Raw genomic sequence first — 25,176 nt, 5'->3', positions numbered from 1 at the left:
GTAGGCGTTACCACTCGCTTTTTTCTAGATAGTTTAATACAGGTTTTAAATCAACCTTACGAAGTTGATCATATAAAATTTTAGCATTGCGGCATTATGAATGACGGAAATATCCGGTTAAGCGTTGAATTATCATTTTTAAATAATATTTTTTTTACAAGAATATTAGTCGCGTTCAGAAGTAGTGTGTTCAATTTCGTTACAATACATTTTTTTAAATGAAAGTTATTGCAAAAAAATGTGTGATGATGCCCCTCGGACAAATGAATGGATGACAATGTTAACTTTTTTTTCGATTGAGACTACCGATTTTCACTTGTTGACTTAAGTATGATATATAAAAAAAATCGGTAGGCGCTACCACCGATCAAGTCGATAGCGGCTACCGAAAAAATTGGATTTTTTTTTGGCGAAGTTCTCCACCCGCCAAATGCCTTTCTGAATCCGCGCACGGTTACTGATTCTAATCTTATCGGGTGAAACATGTGTCTAAACATTATTATTACATTCAGCCCAATTCTAAACGAAAATTCCGTGCGAGTTTTCTCCCTTCTCCCATTCCTCGTATTCTAAATAAAAATTCCTTGTGAGTTTTTTCACTTCTCCCTTTCCTCCTATTCTGAACAATGTTCGAAAAAGCGGAAACCGGTTATGGGAGAAAAGTAGGTATTATGAATGTGAGGGAGAGGGAGATTTCTCTGCCATTTCATAGGAGTTTTTTCACTTGTTAAATTAAAGGGAATGCATCAAAATAGTTAAAGGAAATTGGTTATTTTAAGAAAGAACACTTATTTGTACAAATTTGTGCTAAAAGATGTATTTATATTCTACCACAATATTCTCACTTCTAATACAACAACAACTACAACCACAATATTCTTTATTTTAAGTTGAAAAGTATATCATAAGCAATGGTAGAGCTCTTGGTATACAAATTTGATGCAGCCATCCAGAAATTGCGCAAGGATTTTTTAATAAGGCTTAAATAGATTTTGGCATATGATGAAGGACGAATTCAACTCAACTTGGCCGCCAGAAAATTGCTTTGCTGAATGAAAGCAGGCATCTCCGGCAGATTTGTGTGCGGCCGTCTTCTTCTTATGTTCCGCTGTTGATGTTGATGTGGCACCAATTCATTACTCATTTCAGTGAATACCACATGAAATGCAATAAATACTGTGCAATGTTTATATTTTATTTCTTAATTTCCAACAAATTTGCAACAATAATTAAACTTTTCAATTTTTTAAACAAAATAAGAAATGTGCAACGAAATTTCAATTGACAAAACAGCTGACTTCGAAAATTCGAAATTCCTATTCCCCAATTATTGTTCTCCCTAGGAGAACAGAATTGGAGGAATTTTTCTGCGGGAATAAAAAAATCCGCGAGAATATTTAGAATTGGTCTGATTATATTAGTGTTAATGCTTGTATCAGATGTTCATATATCTAAGTGTGTAATAAATTGATTACATTCTCACCTGACTAGTTTTATCCACTTGCTTATTTTTTACTACCTCAATAGTATTGGGGTCGATCTGTTCAAAGAAATCTTTTCCGTTTCCTATTGATGAGTTACGTTCCTGCGTTGATTTTTCATCCTCTTTGCTCTCTTTAGTTAAGCTAACAGAAACTTCATCGCCCTCAATGGTCGCAGAGTTTCTGTTTTTATTGCTGAAAAAAACATTGATAATATTATTATATCATAGCGTTAAGCGAATAGCGGCAATACTAAACAGCTTGTTATTTTCTTATAAATGTTATTGTATTTGATATCTCACCAGCAAATTAACCCAGAAAATTTGTCCATATCAGATCAGTGAACATGACACACACACACTTGTGTATGCACATATGTATGTATTTATGTACTAAAAATTATACATAATTTTGGAAATGTATATTAACTTTTATAGAAATTTCACTTTCATTAATTGAAAGTTGAGGTAGTTCAGATGAATCGTCGTGAGGTACCGTCGCCACTGAGCGCTGGTTATGAGTAACTTTTGATTACAACCTACTGATCGGACTAATGGAATATATGTATATGTGCACTATCTACTTATAATGCACATAAACTCATACACGAACGTTGATACTTATTATTTTTGTTTATTTATACGGTTGTCGTACTATTGTTGTTGTTCTTAGTCTAAATGATAAAAGTAGTATTCGATCGAATATTTTCTTTCGGCAACCTGATCATTTGATTAGCATAATCCTTAAACTTAAAAATGGAGGTTTTTAAGCTAGATTCCCATCTGGATTCAGGATCGCAATGCTAAGCTTGTTTGGAGAACTAGACCTCAGCTTAGCCCTTTCAAAATTTTTATTAGTCCTAGAATCTTATTATATACTCGAAATAAGTAAATAATTTGTCTTAACTAATTTACTGGATTATTAAATTCGTTTTAAAATATTGTAGCTTCGTTCAGACACTAACTACGCGTGAAGTAATGAGCGTACGTGTTGTTCCATCGTCATTGGTGCGACAATCATTAACTACGTTTCAACCAAACCCAAACTCCGTGTTTGCTAGTTTCGTACGAGTGCTGAAACATGTCTAAAAAATATCGGAAACGGTAACGAAAGACGGGTTTTAACCTCGACATCAGTAATCCGAAAGCGAAAATCAAAAAATTCATTTTGCATAAAAGACTTGCCAAACACGAAATTTGGGTTTGGTGGAAACGTACTATTATGCAACATTTTATGCTTGCTTAAGTATTTTGCTACAATCACCGAGAGATCTCTGGTTTTAAGAAACGGGTTGACACGACTTATGGCCGTTTCCTCTTATAACTTAAACATTTATCCGTCCTATAAACACAAATTTTGTTCACAAAAAGTATTATCGTCGAACAGATCAGCTTAAAGTTCAATTGGGGAAAACGGCACATTCAATTATTCTTTATATGTAAAAAAGCTTACAATGTTTGATTGTGTTTTTTTTAAATCTTTAGATATTTGCAAAAAAGTCATATGTACACATATACAAAAATTGAAAATAAAACTCAAAATTTTCCAATTAAACGGAGAAAAAATTTTGTTTTAAATCAAAGATTTTAGGATTAGAAATTGCATAGGAGAGATTAATATTTGAATTTTTATTTGCTTAGCAAACTAGCATAGAGGAATATAATATAAGAGAATATTGGAAACAATATTAATTGGACCGAAACTTACTTTACATAAAACCGAATTCGGCTTCAAGGAAATCGATTATATCATTACCTTTCCAGTGCCTATCATTCAAAAACAGCTGCAACCTTGTATCGGATTGTTTTCTTATATCGACGTTTCATTTCGTAATTCTCTCAGATTACTAAGCAATTGCAAAATTTATTGAGGCGAAACACTAACTTTGATTTGATGCTTTCAATGAACTGAAGTCCCGTCTAACTAATGGGCCAATCCAAGCAACAAGATCCACTTTTTTTGCTTCTTTATCTAATACGAGAAGGCAAAACTCACAGCGTGTTTTTTTCAGGCAAATAATATCAATATCATTAGTAAACGCCAGTTATTGCACACTCTTATAATAGATTGTACCATGACGGCGTAGTTCTGCTGCTAGAATTATCTTCGCCAGCATCATTTTAAAGAAAGCGCACGAAAGGGAGTTGCCTTGTCTGAAGCCTCGTTTCGATGTTATAGGTACCGTCGGAAATGGAGTCCAATATTATAAGGTTTAAATGACAAGACTGTAGAGAAATTAGCTCTGTATTATTGGTTTTTTAACATGAGAGCAAAAGTAGAGGCATTCATAATAAATTGTCCAAGGTATTTAATGTATGCAGCGCCTTTACGAGCTATTGAAAGAAATCTGTATGTAGTTGCCAAAACCCGTTGCCTTTCGAAACATTTCATATTGACCATTTTAGTCTTTTTCAATTGAAACACATCTGGGTTATAGTTGCTGCTTTTACCAAGTTTGTGAAAATTTATCCAGCTTCCTCTACTGCTAGTAGAATAGAGACGTAACTGCTGATTTCGAGAAGTATTTTAATTATTATAACCGACCAAGACGCATAGTTAGTGATCGGAGTACCTACATGCTTCACATCTGTAGAATTCAGCGACTTCTCATCTAAACGAAATATTGCTCACATGAAGGTGGCCGTCGCATCTTCTCAGACAAACGGACAAGTGGACGGGTTAATCCTGGTGCTAAACGAAACTTAAATTTAAAAGCCCGACAAGATTATGACTCGAGACGGAAAACTACAATAGATTCTGGGACTACGAAGTATGAATTAGGAGACTACGTTGTTATTAGGAACGTTGAAACGACCGTATGAGTCAATAAAAATTATCGATATTCGCGATATTGAAAGTTGCCAGTTAATACAATTGCCATACGACGGCGTATTAGAGGCCCATCGTATCCGAAGTTGGTTAAGTAAAGAGAACAATTCTGGCGTATGCGGGAACAGCACGGGGCAGAGCCCGTTGGAAATAAATTAAAGCTAAGCAGTATGTATAGGTATGATCGTTGTCGATCAATTATCAGATTAATCGATCTGTAAACTAACTTTAAATTTAGTATAGTATAAAACTAGTAAAAGAATAGTTTAGGGTAACTCTTGCAATCAGTTGATGTACAAAAAAGGTTAGCAGATGGCATACTTCCGAAAATCGAAGAGCCAACAAAGTCGTGTTTAACAAGAGTTTTAATTGATCGGCCTGAGTCCGTAGGAAATCCTATTTAAAACACTATTAGTTTATACTTTTCTTTTTGCGAAAAGTGCATGAAACTCGCGAATTTTTAAGTAGTTCATTTTCCGGCTTGTTTTAATAAATTTTGGCAAATAAACTTAAACTAAAGTAAATGTAAAAACCAATATTAAATTATAAGAACCATTTTAGTTTTTCATGAATACAGGGGTTTATGTTTAATCATTAATAGCTTTTTCAGAACAAGATTTTTCAACCTCATTCAATACATAGTTGAAAATTTAAGAAGTGAAAAAAAGTATTAAAAACATATATGTAATACTCCTATATTGCCACAAAAGGCTCGGTACATTCCCAAACATCAGAGTGCCGATATATTGCTGTTTAAACGTTTTTGTTTTTGTATTCAATATTCGAATGTACCTAAATTAAAATTTTTTCTTGTCACACTTATGCTGCTACAATCACAAAAATTTTATAGGCTGTCTTGTTTTGATTTTGAATTCAAAACACATTGCGAGCATTTTTAATTAGCAATATAGGAGTGTTACATATATGATTAAAAACGAATTTTTATACACCAAATTGCTTATTTTATTAGAAAAACTATTTTCGCAACAAAAGTTCACTTTCTCATGGAACCTCCCATATATCTAGCTTACAGCGAAGGTAATCACAAAAGAAGATTACACAAAGATAACGTGTCAAACATTGGGCTACATCTCGCAAAAATGATAAACAAGAAAGAATAAGGAATGCTGATAAAGCAGAATGTGATGAAACTTGAATAGGGACATACATACATACATACATATTTTTCTTCTCGACAAAGTCGGGTATAACCAAATGTGTAGAATGATTCAATCAAAATAGTTATAAATGCAGAATGATTCAATTCACAAATTTGATTGGTTGATTTTAGCAGTAGAAGCCGATTTTGAATGCGATTTCATTATTTCCATTCAAAAATTTCTTCGTTAGTGTTAGCATGAATGTAAGAAAAGCATTCAGTTTGATTGCGAATTCATCGAGAGCATTCCCACCCACTAGTGATTGCAAAATTTGCTGACTGCAATCACTTTTCCATTAAATACCCTTGAAATTTCCGTTTCAGGCCTGATACTTTTGTACTTTTCCCGATTAACATATTCGTCATAATAAATCGTATACATTATCAGATTGCCATATTTCATTTGAAAAATTATTTTTGATTCCATAAAGATTTGTTCGGTGGATTTTGCTTCAAATGAATGCAACTCAATTTAATGTGCTTTATTTCTGATTGGAATAAATCAGAAATACGAATTCCTGAGTAACAATATTAAAAATAAAAGATGAATTGGAATATAATATTGCCTCCAACAAAATAATCATAAGGCCCAAATTGGTTTCCGCATTCAATAACTACGGCGACTTTAAATCAACGTTTTGACATTTATATATTGTTCTTTACTGATTGCTACAAAATTAAGCTCTTAAGTTAACAAAATTCTGTAAAATTGACAGATTCCTGGTCAATCTAACTGATTTTTCTGTTAACACAACTGATCTCACTGGTCATTTTAACAGCGATCAACAGTCAATACATGAGCAAATTTCAAAGAGAATTTTACGTTCACTGCGCTCTCTACTTTGTACTTTTGACGATGGTGCCACCAAATCGAAAAAACACACAAAATGGGAAAACAACAAAAAACTAGTTTTTCAGTTATCAATACAAAACGAGAAACCCTTTTTTGAATTTACTGTGCAAAAAATTATGAGATACCGGGACACCTATTTATCGGGTACAATTTTGCAACTTCTCCTCCAAGCGAATTGCAAAACTGCGCCCTCTTGTTGCAAAAGTTTTGTTTGAACGAACAGGATGTTTCCAAAGCTAGTAACATTTTGTTCAAATTTTTACGAATTTTCACTCACGCGAACGAATTTAATAAGATAATAAAAAACATCCTTTTTTATACTCAGTTGAGCAGAGCTCACAGAGTATATTAACTTTGATTGGATAACGGTTGGTTGTACAGGTATAAAGGAATCGAGATAGATATAGACCTCCATATATCAAAATCATCAGTATCGAAAAAAAATTCGATTAAGCCATATCCGTCCGTCCGTCTGTCCGTTAACACGATAACTTGAGTAAATTTTGAGGTATCTTGATGAAATTTGGTATGTAGGTTCCTGGACACTCATCTCAGATCGCTATTTAAAATGAACGATATCGGACAATAACCACGCCCACTTTTTCGATATCGTGAATTTCGAAAAATCGAAAAAGTGCGATAATTCCTTACCAAATACGGATTAAGCGATGAAACTTGGTAGGTGAGTTGAACTTATGACGCAGAATAGAAAACTAGTAAAATTTTGGACAATGGGCGTGGCACCGCCCACTTTTAAAAGAAGGTAATTTAGAAGTTTTGCAAGCTGTAATTTGGCAGTCGTTGAAGATATCATGATGAAATTTGGCCGGAACGTTACTCTTTTTACTATATGTCTGCTTAATAAAAATTAGCAAAATCGGAGAACGACCACGCCCACTTTTTAAAAAAAAATTTTTTAATTCAAATTTTAAAAGAAAAGTTAATATCTTTACAGTATATAAGTAAATTATGTCAACATTCAACTCCAGTAATGATATGTTGCAACAAAATACAAAAATAAAAGAAAATTTCAAAATGGGCGTGGCTCCGCCCTTTTCATTTAATTTGTCTAGGATACTTTTAATGCCGTAAGTTGAACAAAAATTTACCAATCCTTGTGAAATTTGGTAGAGGCTTAGATTCTAGGACGATAACTGTTTTCTGTGAAAAAGGGCAAAATCGGTTGAAGCCACGCCCAGTTTTTATACACAGTCGACCGTCTGTCCTCCCGCTCGGCCGTTACCACGATAACTTGAGCAAAAATCGATATATCTTTACTAAACTCAGTTCACGTACTTATCTGAACTCACTTTGTATTGGTGTAAAAAATGGCCGAAGTCCGATTATGATCACGCCCACTTTTTCGATATCGAAAATTACGAAAAATTAAAAAATGCCATAATTATATACCAAATACGAAAAAAGGGATGAAACATGGTAATTGTATTGGTCTATTGACGCAAAATATAACTTTAGAAAAAACTTGGTAAAATGGGTGTGACACCTACCATATTAAGTAGAAGGAAATGAAAAAGTTTTGCAGGGCGAAATCAAAAGCCCTTGGAATCTTGGAAGGAATACTGTTAGTGGTATTACATATATAAATAAATTAGCGGTACCCGACAGATGATGTTCTGGATCACCCTGGTCCACATTTTGGTCGATATCTCGAAAACGCCTTCACATATACAACTAAGGGCCACTCCCTTTTAAAACCCTCATTAATACCTTTAATTTGATACCCATATCGTACAAACACATTCTAGAGTCACCCCTGGTCCACGTTTATGGCGATATCTCGAAAAGGCGTCCACATATAGAACTAAGGCCCACTCCTTTTTAAAATACTCATTAACACCTTTCATTTGATACCCATATCGTACAAACACATTCTAGAGTCACCCCTGGTCCACCTTTATGGCGATATCTTGAAAAGGCGTCCACCTATAGAACTAAGGCCCACGCCCTTTTAAAATACTCATTAACACCTTTCATTTGATACCCATATTGTACAAACGCATTCAAGAGTCACCCCTGGTCCACGTTTATGGCGATATCCCGAAAAGGCGTCCACCCATAGAACTAAGGCCCACTCCCTTTTAAAACACTTATTAACACCTTTCGTTTGATACCCATCTTGTACAAACGCATTCTAGAGTCAACCCTGGTCCACTTTTATAACGATATTCCGACAAGGCGTCCACCTATAGAACTAAGGCCCACTCCCTTTTAAAATACTCATTAACACCTTTCATTTGATACCCATATCGTACAAAATAAATTCTAGAGTCACCCCTGGTCCACCTTTATGGCGATATCTCGAAAAGGCGTCCACCTATAGAACTTAGGCCCACTCCCTTTTAAAATTATCATTAACACATTTCATTTGATACCCATATCGTGCAAACAAATTCTAGAGTCAGGCCTGGTCCACCTTTATGGCGATATCCCTAAATGGCGTCCATCTATAGAACTATGGCCCACTTCCTCTTAAAATACTCTTTAATACCTTCCATTTGATACACATGTCATACAAACACATTCCAGGGTTACCCTAGGTTCTTTTTACAACATTGTGATTTTCCCTTACTTTGTCTCCACAGCTCTCAACTGAGTATGTAATGTTCGGTTACACCCGAACTTAGTCTTCCTTACTTGTTAATGTTGATGTTTCGAACAACATAAAAGTTTGAGTTGTTTTGGAATCGTTTCAACTTAAAGTGTTACGAAAATTAAACTTGCCGAATTACATGTAAAATTACTCCAGTGGTGAATTACCTTCTAGCGATTTGATTCTTTACTTTTCTATAACTTACAAGTTCTCTATTTAAAATGTTATGTCAAACATGCAAGTTTTGTTCGAAACAATCAAGTGTGGCAACTACATGCGAGAGAAGAAATTGAGAATGAGCTGAGCTGCAACCGAAAGAATTGAGAATCAGTTTTGTGACTACTATTTTCATTTCTATTTGCAAAGCGAAGTTCAAAACTATAAATTAAATAAATTATAAAATATAAAATTTGGTGAAAGTGCGTTTAATAAAACAAAATAATAAAGTGTATAATGTTTAATGTGTGCCAGCATATTTGATGTAGTGCCACCGTGGTGTGATGGTAGCGTGCTCCGCCTGCCACACCGTATGCCCTGGGTTCGCATCCCGGGCAAAGCAACATCAAAATTTTAGAAATAAGGTTTTTCAATTAGAAGAAAATTTTTCTAAGCGGGGTCGCCCCTCGGCAGTGTTTGACAAGCGCTCCGAGTGTATTTCTGACATGAAAAGCTCTCAGTGAAAACTCATCTGCCTCGCGATGCCGTTCGGAGTCGGCATAAAACATGTAGGTCCCGTCCGGCCAATTTATAGGGAAAATCAAGAGGAGCACGACGCAAATTGGAAGAGAAGCTCGCTCTTAGATCTCTTCGGAGGTTATCGCGCGTTATTCGTTTTAATATTAGTACTAATTTAATTGGCGCCTAGCCGTTTAAACCGCGGCTGGACATGTTGCCAGATTCAAGACAAAACAAAATAGTAGGCTTTTCATGCCAAACGTCCCCACTGGTAAAACCTGATGTCTGCAAAATCAGCCACTTGTGAATAAAGAGTGACCGAAATATAAATGCGTTGCGATGACACACGGTATCGAAATTTCGTTTATTTATTCTTGCGATTTTTTTTTCAATAAATATTTAGACCAGGGAGGTTCCCTGATAAAGTTAACCTTGGTGGGCAGATAATTTTTTTTTTATAAAATTGGACACAGTGTGGATACTAATGTTGTAAACATCTTCAATCAACCCAAAACTATTAAATTTAATATTAAATTTAATTTTCAATACCTTTTTTTACTCATACTTAAAGTAAAGTGCTAATTTAACGATATTAATTTACCCTGTATTCACATTATTCGATTTATAGGGCAGTATTAGCTTTGTCCCACCCGTCACAAAAAAGCTTGAAGTTGTTATTCTAAATTTTGCAAATCGTTCTTTTATTTAATACTTGTTATACAATGTTACAAATTCGTTTCAAATATATCCAACAATTCCGTTTTGACTTCTTGTTAAGGAATTATTCAAGAATAAAGTATGTCCCACCAGTGACATAGACCCACCAGTGTTTAGACCTCGATCTGTATTAGCCAGATACGAAAAATTATTGATTTAGGAGAAAATTGATATTCAGTTATAACAATTTATAGATTTTGCACCGGGGGGAGGAGGGGGCCCCGAGTGCCACTGCTCACTTTGGAAGACCTTGACTTATTTGACCCATTGAGTTTGTAATATTGGTGGAGGTCAGTATACGTAAAGTTATAATGTGTAAAAATTAGCGAAAAGTAATTAATCGAAGGGGTGGAACTCCCCCCCTTTCAATGGTCGAATAAGATTTCGCCAGTAGACTATCGTCTGTGTCTCAAATTTCATCAAAATCCGTGTGGCCGTTCTGGCGTGATTTAGTCACAAAGACTAAAAAATATAATAATTAAATTATACCTGTTTCTAGGGGGCGGGGACGTCCACCATTTTTCTAGACTATTGGCTATATGTATGCCAAATTTCGTCCAAATCCGTTTAGTCGTTCTTGCGTGAATGAGTCACAAAGACAAACGTTTGGACATCCAAACATACAAACTTTCTCATTTACAATATTATTAAGGCTAGCGTCACCAATACTGTGGACGCCACTAAAATCCCACCTTGCGGCTCTTCTCTGTTTACAGGTTTTGTTGCCTAGACCCCGTTACGACGTGATCACTCGTCAGCTTAACATCGAGCCGATTCATTTTGTAAAGGGATGAACTTTAATTGAGTTGAGACTGTCCGTGTTTCTCGTTTCGAGATATTGTTGAAAGCTCCAGAAAAACACCTAAAGCATATTCTTGGTGTTCCTGGGCTTTCTCTATATTTATGACCACCCTATGCAATGCAGTATCGATTGGCTTAACTTTGGTGTAAGTATGCAGTGCTGAAAAGATTAACTCCTCATTCATATTCGATGTCCGCACAGACATTTTTCTATGAAACTCTCTTCGACCTGTTGATTTCACGTTTAAAGATCCACAACAGATCTCTATATTCGTCCCAGCACTCCTTGTTTTCCGCAACTTCTGCCAACTTAAGGATCTCTTTTACCTGACCTGTAAGAAGAATCAACTACTTATTTCACCATAGTGGCTTTAATTTGCCTTTGAATCTTCTCAGAGTCGCTCCACTCCTCGAACTCCTAAACGGTGGTAACCTCTTTTGGCTGCCCAATTCTTCCTGATACACATTTCCGAAATTTGTACCAGTCCGTTGCCAATGAGTTTTAGGAGAAGAGTATTCATTTTTTGTCAACTCATAATCGGTGAAATAGAAATAAATATATGAGTTTGGTTGAAGTCAGTAAAGAAAATAACAACTTGATTTTTCGATGAATATAACCAAAGCTTTTTATTAAATCGCAATCATCAGCATTTCTTTGTAATAATATCATAAAAACATCGCCATTTCGACTGCTGAGTGGAATTTCACCCTGTCTCAGCCACCATTTCGAAAACGCGCTACCTCTGCATAGACTCAAAATGTTTTGACGTGAGCTGGGGCATTTATACAAAAAAATCTATAATGAGGCTTGCAGCCGAGATAGGGCGATGTTCCACTCAGCAGTAATATATGTAACACTCCGATATTGCTACAATAATATATGCGCAATAACTTTTTAATTCACGAAGTATTTTGATAGTAGAAGTTTAAGTTTTACAATAAAAAATTATAATTTAGGTACATCTCTACATGGAAAAGAAAAATGAAAACATTTTAATAGAAATATATCAGCACTCTGATGTTTGCGAGTGTACCCTCTCTATACTATTAATTTAGAAGCATTGCATACTTTTATGACAGCATTTGATTTATAAAAACACTTATGGACATCCCGTTCTTTGCTTTATAAATAATAGAGGACCACTGTCAGCAGATAAATCTGTATATATCATAAGCGAAGAACGGGTATAAGATCCTGCCACAGCACAAAGAGCTCCGTCCACAACGCCAGGTGCTCCAGTTGTTGAACCAGTTCCCGAAATCGTTATTATTGGAGTTGTTTGTATTTGCCCATTGACAATGCGGTGACGTTCGCGCTTTAATTTTATAGTTTCGACAGTAGGACAGATGTCATTCCTATATGTATACCATCCACTAACTTGGATAGGCATGCGCGGTTCTAATACAGTTTTGCAAAGTTCTATTGTTCCTACTGAATCTGGGTTAAAGGCGGGGTGCACTTTAATTATATTTAAATCCATTTCAGCGGTAAATACTTCAGGAAAATTTTTGCGAACTTGCCGTCGCTTCTCTGGACCAGCTATAACTTTGAGGTTTCGCCGATCTAGTATGTTCACGCATTCTACAGCTGTAACCACGTATTCCATAGTGACCAATGAGCCAACGCAAACATATTTTTTGGCTCGATATATTCCCACCACATATGATTGATCATCTGTATCCACACAACTGCTACAACTGCTAACTTTAACGCGAAATTCCGCATTCGTGCAGGTGAAACGGAAGCTAAGCGCGACGAACAGGAGCGTGAAATTATTTCGCAAATTCATGTGACTTTTCCAGGCGCTTGTCAAATATTAAGTAGATCAAGATATGTTTTGTGAGCGCTATTTATACATTAGTGGATTGTGTGCATAAAAAATAAGTAGAAACTTCTAGATTTCAGGAAATGAGCACAAAGAAAATATTTGGCTGTTTTCGAAAGAAAAATTCCATGTGATTTGTATATATATATTTGCACAGTTTAATTGTGCTATTGAATTGAGAAAGACTATGTGATATAATGTTTGTATTTTTAATGAATAAACACAGAAAAGAACAAAATGTACACTACTCATTAGTTTTATCTGTTTGTATTATTAATTAATAAACACAGAAAAGACCAATTAGTTTTTTCTGTTTGTATTTTTAATGAATAAACACAGAAAAGAACAAAAGGTACACTACTCATTAGTTTTATCTGTTTGTATTATTAATTAATAAACACAGAAAAGACCAATTAGTTTTTTCTGTTTGTATTTTTAGTGAATAAACACAGAAAAGAACAAAAGGTACACTAATTAGTTTTATCTGTTTCCAAACTGCTAATTTGTTTATTTTATACCGCCACAAAGCCAGAGTTCGGAGCAGTACACCAGGTTTTGAGCAGCACCATTGTTCGAAGTTAAGTGGGCTGAAATCATCAAGATCCTGTGTTAATGAGATGTTAATTGGTTCTGGACTTAAACGTTTACGTAAAATGTAGTGATTTCACACAGAGGGTTAATGAAATAATTAATACAAATAAACAAATCTCAATTATCTCTCATTATTGCGTTATTGAGTGCCCAATGGAGTCAAAAATCTAGACGGTTTTGTGGAATTTATTTATACATTAGTGGATAAATAAAAAAAATAAATAAAAATAAATTAGTGGATAGTGTGAATAAAAAATAAGTAGAAACTTCTAGATTTCAGGGAATGAGCACAAAGAAAATATTTGGCTGTTTTAGAAAGAAAATGTCCATGTGATTTGCTTATATCATTAATGAGTAAACACAAAAAGTACAAAGTACACAAATTTGTTTTATCTGTTTGTATTTTTAAACGGTTTTATTTAGCTTGACTTCACAGGCTGGCTGCTTGGCACGAATTTTGTAATTGAAATTTAAGTAACTTCCCGATAAGCTACAAGCTTGAAACTTGGAATATAGTTCAGAACCCGATGACAATGCAATAATAAGAAAAAAAATCCGATAGGTGGCGCATGGATCGAAATATTTCAAAAAATCGTATTTGTGGTCCGATTTGGCTCATATTTGGAACACATAAAACATACATGAATAGAAAACAGCCTATGAAAAAATCGCCGCTAGGTGGCGCAAGGATCGAGATATTCAAAAATATCATGTTTTTGGAACACATAATACATACATTAATATAAAGCGACCTATGATGTCCGATTTGGCTCATATTTGGAACAAATATTACATACAGTCCGGTAGAAGTGAAATCAAAATATTTTGCAGTTCGAGGAGGGACAAGCATACCTGGTGCCGAGTAGAGTAGTCTTTGGAACGATTATGTGAATCAGTAAAACCGTTTAACTTAAAATTTTGTTTGAAAATTATTTTATTAATGAATAAACACAGAAAAGAACGAAAGGTACACTAATTAGTTTTATCTGTTTCCAAACTGCTAATTTGTCTATTTTACACTACCACAAAGCCAGAGTTGGGAGCAGCACCATTGTTCGAAGTTAAGTGCGCTGAAATCATCAAGATCCAGTGTTAATGAGATGTTAATTGGTTCTGGACTTAAACGCCTGTTCCCATATTCGTAAAAGGTAGTGAAATAATTAATACTAAATACAAAATCTCAATTATCTCTCATTATTGCGTTATTGAGTGCCTAATGGAGTCAAAAATCTAGACGGTTTTGTGGAATTTATTTATACATTAGTGGATAGTGTGAATATATTTGGCTGTTTTTAAAAATTTCTATGAGACGAGTAGGTTTTTCCATGGTTCTTGAATCTGAGCGAGTCAAAGATTTGGAGAGTAAAAATTGTTAAAAGTTTCAAAGACTCATATTTTGAACTTTTAGAACCATATTTTGAAACTTTAGAATACTTTATTTACTGCAAAAAGTTTATTAAATCCTTTTAATTCGAAAATGTCCCACCCGTGTCCAACTGCTGCCCCACCCATGGCACTAATATTTTTGATTATGATAAAGAAATCATTTCAGAAAAATTTATTATTTTTACGGCATTTTATTCCTCAAATGTTCGTATATCTTCAAATATTCAAACAAAAAAAGCTACTTTCATATATTCGCAGAGCTTTTAAAATATACATATAAGATCAGCGTCTTTTTTTCGTCCCACCCGTGACAATAATAAAACTTATTATAATTTGCATATATTCAAAGATAATGTATGTTTTTAAGCTATTGCATAGATTTTATCGCGAGCTTGGCGACTAAACCAAAAAAAAACCGTAACAGATATTTGCCAAAAAATCTCCGAACAGGCTCGAAAAGGTTCGAAAAGATTCGAAAAGGTTCGTAAAGGTTCGGTGTTAGCAACAGGCCAAATACATAATATTGGATCTCTATAATAATCAGCGGTGGGCAGGTTACCAAATTGAGAATGTGTTAGTAAACGAACGCGTAGCGAGCACAAAGCAAAATCAATTATATATTTAGTTTGATTTCAATGCTTGAACGGTGAACACGTGTCATACGCACTCTTTGGTACTCTGTTTTAAGCGCGCGTGCGACACTTCCTAACCGTACGACCATCGAAATCAAACTAAAAGAGCTGTCGTTGATTTTCACGAAGTAGCCATTGTGATATCGCTTATCGTATACATATATGGTCGCTTACAAGCCAACCTAATAAAACCGCACTGCGTTTTTTTAGCGCACGCAAACAACCGGCGTTTTTTGCCCTAACCCAAATAAGCATGCGTTGTAAAGCATGTGTGCAAACGTCAAATCTAAATGTCACGCAGAACAAAAATTGGAAATCGAGTTAGGTTTTCACGCAGCAAATTCAATTTGAGTTGCTCTCATACAAGTTGTATGTGCATGAGACATTTTTGACAGAAAATGACTTGCGTGCGTTTATATTAGGTTGGCTTGTTAGCAGGTGCTAAGCTCACGCCCACCCCGGATCATAAAGTTAAAGTTAAAGTGAATGTTAAAGTTAAAGCGAAAGTTAAAGTTAAAAATAAAGTTAAATTTAAAGTTAAAGTTAAGGTTAAAGTTAAAGTGAATGTTAAAGTTAAAGTGAAAGTTAAAGTTAAAAATAAAGTTAAAGTTAAAGTGAAAGTTAAAGTGAAAGTTAAAGTTAAGGTTAAAGTTAAAGTCAAAGTTAAAGTTAAAGTGAAGGTTATAGTTAAAGTTAAAGTTAAAGCGAATGTTAAAGTTAAAGCGAAAGTTAAAGTTAACAAATAAGGAAGGTCAAGTTCGGGTGTAACCGAACATTACATACTCAGTTGAGAGCTATGGTGACAACATAAGGGAAAATAACCATGTAGGAAAATGAACCGAGGGAAACCCTGGAATGTGTTTGTATGACATGTGTATCAAATGAAAGGCATTAAAGAGTATTTTATGAAGGAGTCGGCCATAGTTCTATAGGTGGACGCCATTTAGGGATATCTCCATAAAGGTGGATCAGGGTTGACTCTAGAATTTGTTTGTACAATATGGGTATCAAACGAAAGGTGTTAAAGAGTATTTTATGAGGGAGTGGGCCATAGTTCTATAGGTGGACGCCATTTAGGGATATAGCCATAAAGGTGGATCAGGGTTGACTCTAAAATGCGTTTCTACGATATGGGTATCAAGTGTAAGGTGTTAATGATTATTTTAAAAGGGAGTAATCCTTAGTTCCATAGGAGGACGCCGTTTCGAGATATCGCCATAAAGGTGGACCAGGGGTGACCCTAGAATTTGTTTTTATAATATGGGTATCAAAAGAAAGGTGTTAATGAGTATTTTAAAAGGAAGTAATCCTTAGTTCCATAGGTGGACGCCGTTTCGAGATATCGCCATAAAGGTGGACCAGGGGTGACCCTAGAATTTGTTTGTACAATATGGGTAACAAAAGAAAGGTGTTAATGAGTATTATAAAAGGGAGTGATGCTTAGTTCCACAGGTGGACGCCGTTTCGAGATATCGCCATAAAGGTGGACCAGGTGTGACCCTAGAATTTGTTTGTACGATATGGGTATCAAGGAGGGTTTTAAAAGGGAGTGTGGGTAGTTGTATAGGTGGTCGCCTTTTCGAGATATCGCCATAAAGGTGGACCAGGGGTGACTCTAGAATGCGTTTGTACGATATGGGTATCAAATGAAAGGTGTTAATGAGTATTTTAAAACGGAGTAATCCTTAGTTCCATAGGTGGACGCCGTTTCGAGGTATCGCCATAAAGGTGGACCAGGGGTGACCCTAGAATTCGTTTGTACAATATGGGTATCAAAAGAAAGGTGTGAATGAGTATTTTAAAAGGGAGTAATCCTTAGTTCCATAGGTGGACGCCGTTTCGAGATATCGCCACAAAGGTGGACCAGGGGTGACCCTAGAATTTGTTTGTACAATATGGGTATCAAAAGAAAGGTGCTAATGAGTATTTTAAAAGGGAGTGATGCTTAGTTCCACAGGTGGACGCTGTTTCGAGATATCGCCATAAAGGTGGACCAGGTGTGACCCTAGAATGCGTTTGTACAATATGGGTATCAAAAGAAAGGTGTTAATGAGTATTTTAAAAGGGAGTGATGCTTAGTTCCACAGGTGGACGCCGTTTCGAGATATCGCCATAAAGGTGGACCAGGTGTGACCCTAGAATTTGTTTGTACGATATGGGTATCAAATTAAAGGTATTAATGAGGGTTTTAAAAGGGAGTGGTGGTAGTTGTATAGGTGGTCGTCTTTTCGAGATATCGCCATAAAGGTGGACCAGGGGTGACTCTAGAATGCGTTTGTACGATATGGGTATCAAATGAAAGGTGTTAATGAGTATTTTAAAAGGGAGTAATCCTTAGTTCCATAGGTGGACGCCGTTTCGAGATATCGCCATAAAGGTGGACTAGGGGTGACCCTAGAATTTGTTTGTACAATATGGGTATCAAAAGAAAGGTGTTAATGAGTATTTTAAAAGGGAGTGATGCTTAGTTCCACAGGTGGACGCCGTTTCGAGATATCGCCATAAAGGTGGACCAGGTGTGACCCTAGAATTTGTTTGTACGATATGGGTATCAAATTAAAGTTATTAATGAGGGTTTTAAAAGGGAGTGGTGGTAGTTGTATAGGTGGTCGGCTTTTCGAGATATCGCCATAAAGGTGGACCAGGGGTGACTCTAGAATGTGTTTGTATGATATGGGTATCAAATGAAAGGTGTTAATGAGTATTTTAAAAGGGAGTAATCCTTAGTTCCATAGGTGGACGCAATTTCGAGATATCGCCATAAAGGTGGACCAGGGGTGACCCTAGAATTTGTTTGTACAATATGGGTATCAACAGAAAGGTGTTAATGAGTACTTTAAAAAGGGAGTAATCCTTAGTTCCATAGGTGGACGCCGTTTCGAGATATCGCCACAAAGGTGGACCAGGGGTGACCCTAGAATTTGTTTGTACAATATGGGCATCAAACGAAAGGTGTTAATGAGTATTTTAAAAGGGAGTGGGCCTTAGTTCTATAGGTGGACGCCGTTTCGAAATATCGCCATAAAGGTGGACCAGGGGTGACTCTAGAATGTGTTTGTACGATATGGGTATCAAATTAAAGGTATTAATGAGAGTTTTAAAAGGGTGTGGTGGTAGTTGTATATGTGAAGGCGTTTTCCAGATATCGACCAAAATGTGGACCAGGGTGACCCAGAACATCATCTGTTGGATACCGCTAATTTATTTATATATGTAATACCTGCCAAGATTTTAAGGGTTTTTTATTTCGCCCTGCAGAACTTTTTCATTTTCTTCTACTTAATATGGTAGGTGTCACAACCATTTTATAAAGTTTTTTCTAAAGTTATATTTCGCGTCATAAACCAATCCCTTTTTTCGTATTTGGTATAGAATTATGGCATTTTTTTCATTTTTCGTAATTTTCGATATCGAAAAAGTGGGCGTGGTCATTGTCGGATTTCGTTCATTTTTCATACCAAGATAAAGTGAGTTCAAGTAAGTACGTGAACTAAGTTCATTAAAGATATGTCGATTTTTGCTCAAGTTATCGTGTTAACGGCCATGCGGAAGGACATACGAACGACTGTGTATAAAAAATGGGCGTGGCTTCAACCGATTTCGCCTTTTTTCGCAGAAAACAGTTATCGTCGTAGAATCTATGCACCTACCAAATTTCACAAGGATTGGTAAATTTTTGTTCGACTTATGGCCTTAAAAGTATTCTAGACGAATTAAATGAAAAAGGGCGGAGCCACGCCCATTTTGAAATTTTCTTTTATTTTTGTATTTTGTTGCACCATATCATTACTGGAGTTGAATGTTGACATAATTTACTTATATACTGTAAAGATATTAAGTTTTTTGTTAAAATTTTACTTTAAAAAAATTTTTTTTTTAAAAGTGGGCGTGGTCCTTCTCCGATTTTGCTAATTTTTATTAGGCGTACATATAGTAATAGGAGTAACGTCCCTGCCAAATTTCATCATGATATCTTCAACGACTGACCAATTACAGCTTGCAAAGTTTTAAATTACCTTCTTTTAAAAGTGGGCGGTGCCACGCCCATTGTCCAAAATTTTACTAATTTTCTATTTTGCGTCATAAATTCAACTCATCTACCAAGTTTCGTCGCTTTATCTGTCTTTGGTAATGAATTATCGCACTTTTTCTGTTTTTCGAAATTTTCGATATCGAAAAAGTGGGCGTGGTTATAGTCCGATATCGTTCATTTTAAATAGCGATCTGAGATGAGTGCTCAGGAACCTACATACCAAATTTCATCAAGATACCTCAAAATTTACTCAAGTTATCGTGTTAACGGACGGACGGACGGACGGACATGGCTCAATCAAATTTTTTTTCGATCCTGATTATTTTGATATATGGAAGTCTATATCTATCTCGATTCCTTTATATATGTACAACCAACCGTTATCCAATCAAACTTAATATACTCTGTGAGCTCTGCTCAACTGAGTATAAAAATAAAGTTAAGGTTAAGTTAAAGTTAAAGTTGAAGTTAAAGTTAAAGTTAAAGTTAAAGTTAAAGTTAAAGTGAATGTTAAAGTTAAAGTTAAAGTTAAGGTTAAGGTTAAAGTTAAAGTTAAAGTGAAAGTTAAAGTTAAAGTGAACGTTAAAGTTAAAGCGAAAGTTAAAAATAAAGTTAAAGTTAAAGTGAAAGTTAAAGTTAAAGTTAAAAATAAAGTTAAAGTTAAAGTGAAAGTTAAGGTTAAAGTAAAAGTTAAAGTTAAAGATAAAGTTAAGGTTAAAGTTAAAGTCAAAGTCAAAGTCAAAGTCAAAGTCAAAGTTAAGGTTAAGGTTAAAGTTAAAGTTAAAGTTGAAGTTAAATTTAAAGTTAAAGTTAGAGTTAAAGTTTAAGTTTAAGTTTAAGTTTAAGTTTAAGTTTAAGTTTAAGTTTAAGTTTAAGTTTAAGTTTAAGTTTAAGTTTAAGTTAAAGTTAAAGTTAAAGTTAAAGTTAAAGTTAAAGTTAAAGTTAAAGTTAAAGTTAAAGTTAAAGTTAAAGTTAAAGTTAAAGTTAAAGTTAAAGTTAAAGTTAAAGTTAAAGTTAAAGTTAAAGTTAAAGTTAAAGTTAAAGTTAAAGTTAAAGTTAAAGTTAAAGTTAAAGTTAAAGTTAAAGTTAAAGTTAAAGTTAAAGTTAAAGTTAAAGTTAAAGTTAAAGTTAAAGTTAAAGTTAAAGTTAAAGTTAAAGTTAAAGTTAAAGTTAAAGTTAAAGTTAAAGTTAAAGTTAAAGTTAAAGTTAAAGTTAAAGTTAAAGTTAAAGTTAAAGTTAAAGTTAAAGTTAAAGTTAAAGTTAAAGTTAAAGTTAAAGTTAAAGTTAAAGTTAAAGTTAAAGTTAAAGTTAAAGTTAAAGTTAAAGTTAAAGTTAAAGTTAAAGTTAAAGTTAAAGTTAAAGTTAAAGTTAAAGTTAAAGTTAAAGTTAAAGTTAAAGTTAAAGTTAAAGTTAAAGTTAAAGTTAAAGTTAAAGTTAAAGTTAAAGTTAAAGTTAAAGTTAAAGTTAAAGTTAAAGTTAAAGTTAAAGTTAAAGTTAAAGTTAAAGTTAAAGTTAAAGTTAAAGTTAAAGTTAAAGTTAAAGTTAAAGTTAAAGTTAAAGTTAAAGTTAAAGTTAAAGTTAAAGTTAAAGTTAAAGTTAAAGTTAAAGTTAAAGTTAAAGTTAAAGTTAAAGTTAAAGTTAAAGTTAAAGTTAAAGTTAAAGTTAAAGTTTAAGTTTAAGTTTAAGTTTAAGTTTAAGTTTAAGTTAAAGTTAAAGTTAAAGTTAAAGTTAAAGTTTAAGTTTAAGTTTAAGTTAAAGTTAAAGTTAAAGTTAAAGTTAAAGTTAAAGTTAAAGTTAAAGTTAAAGTTAAAGTTAAAGTTTAAGTTAAAGTTAAAGTTTAAGTTTAAGTTTAAGTTTAAGTTTAAGTTTAAGTTTAAGTTTAAGTTTAAGTTTAAGTTTAAGTTTAAGTTTAAGTTTAAGTTTAAGTTTAAGTTTAAGTTTAAGTTTAAGTTTAAGTTTAAGTTTAAGTTTAAGTTTAAGTTTAAGTTTAAGTTTAAGTTTAAGTTTAAGTTTAAGTTTAAGTTTAAGTTTAAGTTTAAGTTTAAGTTTAAGTTTAAGTTTAAGTTTAAGTTTAAGTTTAAGTTTAAGTTTAAGTTTAAGTTTAAGTTTAAGTTTAAGTTTAAGTTTAAGTTTAAGTTTAAGTTTAAGTTTAAGTTTAAGTTTAAGTTTAAGTTTAAGTTTAAGTTTAAGTTTAAGTTTAAGTTTAAGTTTAAGTTTAAGTTTAAGTTTAAGTTTAAGTTTAAGTTTAAGTTTAAGTTTAAGTTTAAGTTTAAGTTTAAGTTTAAGTTTAAGTTTAAGTTTAAGTTTAAGTTTAAGTTTAAGTTTAAGTTTAAGTTTAAGTTTAAGTTTAAGTTTAAGTTTAAGTTTAAGTTTAAGTTTAAGTTTAAGTTTAAGTTTAAGTTTAAGTTTAAGTTTAAGTTTAAGTTTAAGTTTAAGTTTAAGTTTAAGTTTAAGTTTAAGTTTAAGTTTAAGTTTAAGTTTAAGTTTAAGTTTAAGTTTAAGTTTAAGTTTAAGTTTAAGTTTAAGTTTAAGTTTAAGTTTAAGTTTAAGTTTAAGTTTAAGTTTAAGTTTAAGTTTAAGTTTAAGTTTAAGTTTAAGTTTAAGTTTAAGTTTAAGTTTAAGTTTAAGTTTAAGTTTAAGTTTAAGTTTAAGTTTAAGTTTAAGTTTAAGTTTAAGTTTAAGTTTAAGTTTAAGTTTAAGTTTAAGTTTAAGTTTAAGTTTAAGTTTAAGTTTAAGTTTAAGTTTAAGTTTAAGTTTAAGTTTAAGTTTAAGTTTAAGTTTAAGTTTAAGTTTAAGTTTAAGTTTAAGTTTAAGTTTAAGTTTAAGTTTAAGTTTAAGTTTAAGTTTAAGTTTAAGTTTAAGTTTAAGTTTAAGTTTAAGTTTAAGTTTAAGTTTAAGTTTAAGTTTAAGTTTAAGTTTAAGTTTAAGTTTAAGTTTAAGTTTAAGTTTAAGTTTAAGTTTAAGTTTAAGTTTAAGTTTAAGTTTAAGTTTAAGTTTAAGTTTAAGTTTAAGTTTAAGTTTAAGTTTAAGTTTAAGTTTAAGTTTAAGTTTAAGTTTAAGTTTAAGTTTAAGTTTAAGTTTAAGTTTAAGTTTAAGTTTAAGTTTAAGTTTAAGTTTAAGTTTAAGTTTAAGTTTAAGTTTAAGTTTAAGTTTAAGTTTAAGTTTAAGTTTAAGTTTAAGTTTAAGTTTAAGTTTAAGTTTAAGTTTAAGTTTAAGTTTAAGTTTAAGTTTAAGTTTAAGTTTAAGTTTAAGTTTAAGTTTAAGTTTAAGTTTAAGTTTAAGTTTAAGTTTAAGTTAAAGTTAAAGTTAAAGTTAAAGTTAAAGTTAAAGTTAAAGTTAAAGTTAAAGTTAAAGTTAAAGTTAAAGTTAAAGTTAAAGTTAAAGTTAAAGTTAAAGTTAAAGTTAAAGTTAAAGTTAAAGTTAAAGTTAAAGTTAAAGTTAAAGTTAAAGTTAAAGTTAAAGTTAAAGTTAAAGTTAAAGTTAAAGTTAAAGTTAAAGTTAAAGTTAAAGTTAAAGTTAAAGTTAAAGTTAAAGTTAAAGTTAAAGTTAAAGTTAAAGTTAAAGTTAAAGTTAAAGTTAAAGTTAAAGTTAAAGTTAAAGTTAAAGTTAAAGTTAAAGTTAAAGTTAAAGTTAAAGTTAAAGTTAAAGTTAAAGTTAAAGTTAAAGTTAAAGTTAAAGTTAAAGTTAAAGTTAAAGTTAAAGTTAAAGTTAAAGTTAAAGTTAAAGTTAAAGTTAAAGTTAAAGTTAAAGTTAAAGTTAAAGTTAAAGTTAAAGTTAAAGTTAAAGTTAAAGTTAAAGTTAAAGTTAAAGTTAAAGTTAAAGTTAAAGTTAAAGTTAAAGTTAAAGTTAAAGTTAAAGTTAAAGTTAAAGTTAAAGTTAAAGTTAAAGTTAAAGTTAAAGTTAAAGTTAAAGTTAAAGTTAAAGTTAAAGTTAAAGTTAAAGTTAAAGTTAAAGTTAAAGTTAAAGTTAAAGTTAAAGTTAAAGTTAAAGTTAAAGTTAAAGTTAAAGTTAAAGTTAAAGTTAAAGTTAAAGTTAAAGTTAAAGTTAAAGTTAAAGTTAAAGTTAAAGTTAAAGTTAAAGTTAAAGTTAAAGTTAAAGTTAAAGTTAAAGTTAAAGTTAAAGTTAAAGTTAAAGTTAAAGTTAAAGTTAAAGTTAAAGTTAAAGTTAAAGTTAAAGTTAAAGTTTAAGTTTAAGTTTAAGTTTAAGTTTAAGTTTAAGTTTAAGTTTAAGTTTAAGTTTAAGTTTAAGTTTAAGTTTAAGTTTAAGTTTAAGTTTAAGTTTAAGTTTAAGTTTAAGTTTAAGTTTAAGTTTAAGTTTAAGTTTAAGTTTAAGTTTAAGTTTAAGTTTAAGTTTAAGTTTAAGTTTAAGTTTAAGTTTAAGTTTAAGTTTAAGTTTAAGTTTAAGTTTAAGTTTAAGTTTAAGTTTAAGTTTAAGTTTAAGTTTAAGTTTAAGTTTAAGTTTAAGTTTAAGTTTAAGTTAAAGTTAAAGTTAAAGTTAAAGTTAAAGTTAAAGTTAAAGTTAAAGTTAAAGTTAAAGTTAAAGTTAAAGTTAAAGTTAAAGTTAAAGTTAAAGTTAAAGTTAAAGTTAAAGTTAAAGTTAAAGTTAAAGTTAAAGTTAAAGTTAAAGTTAAAGTTAAAGTTAAAGTTAAAGTTAAAGTTAAAGTTAAAGTTAAAGTTAAAGTTAAAGTTAAAGTTAAAGTTTAAGTTTAAGTTTAAGTTTAAGTTTAAGTTTAAGTTTAAGTTTAAGTTTAAGTTTAAGTTTAAGTTTAAGTTTAAGTTTAAGTTTAAGTTTAAGTTTAAGTTTAAGTTTAAGTTTAAGTTTAAGTTTAAGTTTAAGTTTAAGTTTAAGTTTAAGTTTAAGTTTAAGTTTAAGTTTAAGTTTAAGTTTAAGTTTAAGTTTAAGTTTAAGTTTAAGTTTAAGTTTAAGTTTAAGTTTAAGTTTAAGTTTAAGTTTAAGTTTTTTAAGTTTAAGTTTAAGTTTAAGTTTAAGTTTAAGTTTAAGTTTAAGTTTAAGTTTAAGTTTAAGTTTTTTAAGTTTAAGTTTAAGTTTAAGTTTAAGTTTAAGTTTAAGTTTAAGTTTAAGTTTAAGTTTAAGTTTAAGTTTAAGTTTAAGTTTAAGTTTAAGTTTAAGTTTAAGTTTAAGTTTAAGTTTAAGTTTAAGTTTAAGTTAAAGTTAAAGTTAAAGTTAAAGTTAAAGTTAAAGTTAAAGTTAAAGTTAAAGTTAAAGTTAAAGTTGAAGTTGAAGTTAAAGTTAAAGTTAAAGTTAAAGTTAAAGCGAAATTTAAAGTTAAAAATAAAGTTAAAGTGAAAGTTAAAGTTAAAGTGAATGTTAAAGTTAAAGCGAAAGTTAAAGTTAAAAATAAAGTTAAAGTTAAAGTGAAAGTTAAAGTTAAAAATAAAGTTAAAGTTAAAGTGAAAGTTAAAGTTAAAGCGAAAGTTAAAGTGAATGTTAAAGTTAAAGCGAAAGTTAAAGTTAAAAATAAAGTTAAAGTTAAAGTGAAAGTGAAAGTTAAAGTGAATGTTAAAGTTAAAGCGAAAGTTAAAGTTAAAAATAAAGTTAAAGTTAAAGTGAATGTTAAAGTT

The 25,176-nt window shown here is 31.7% G+C and overlaps 1 protein-coding gene across 5 annotated transcripts in view; it reads right to left on the bottom strand.

The window, feature by feature from the left end:
* Positions 1-25,176, bottom strand: part of LOC137251463 (pleckstrin homology-like domain family B member 1) — a 229,946-nt gene that overhangs the window by 62,755 nt on the left and 142,015 nt on the right. For all 5 annotated transcript variants that reach the window (XR_010953255.1, XM_067786084.1, XM_067786083.1 and 2 more), the window contains one exon: positions 1,484-1,676. Coding sequence is in view for 4 of the 5 variants with exons in the window: in XM_067786084.1 (XP_067642185.1) it covers positions 1,484-1,676 (193 nt within the window). In the remaining variant the exon portion in view is untranslated. The remainder of the gene's footprint in view (positions 1-1,483; positions 1,677-25,176) is intronic.

Source organism: Eurosta solidaginis, chromosome 4 (assembly GCF_040869045.1).
Source record: "Eurosta solidaginis isolate ZX-2024a chromosome 4, ASM4086904v1, whole genome shotgun sequence".
Lineage (NCBI taxonomy): Eukaryota > Metazoa > Arthropoda > Insecta > Diptera > Tephritidae > Eurosta > Eurosta solidaginis.
Note: the sequence above shows the minus strand (reverse complement) of the source record. Positions and strands in the feature narration are given on the sequence as shown.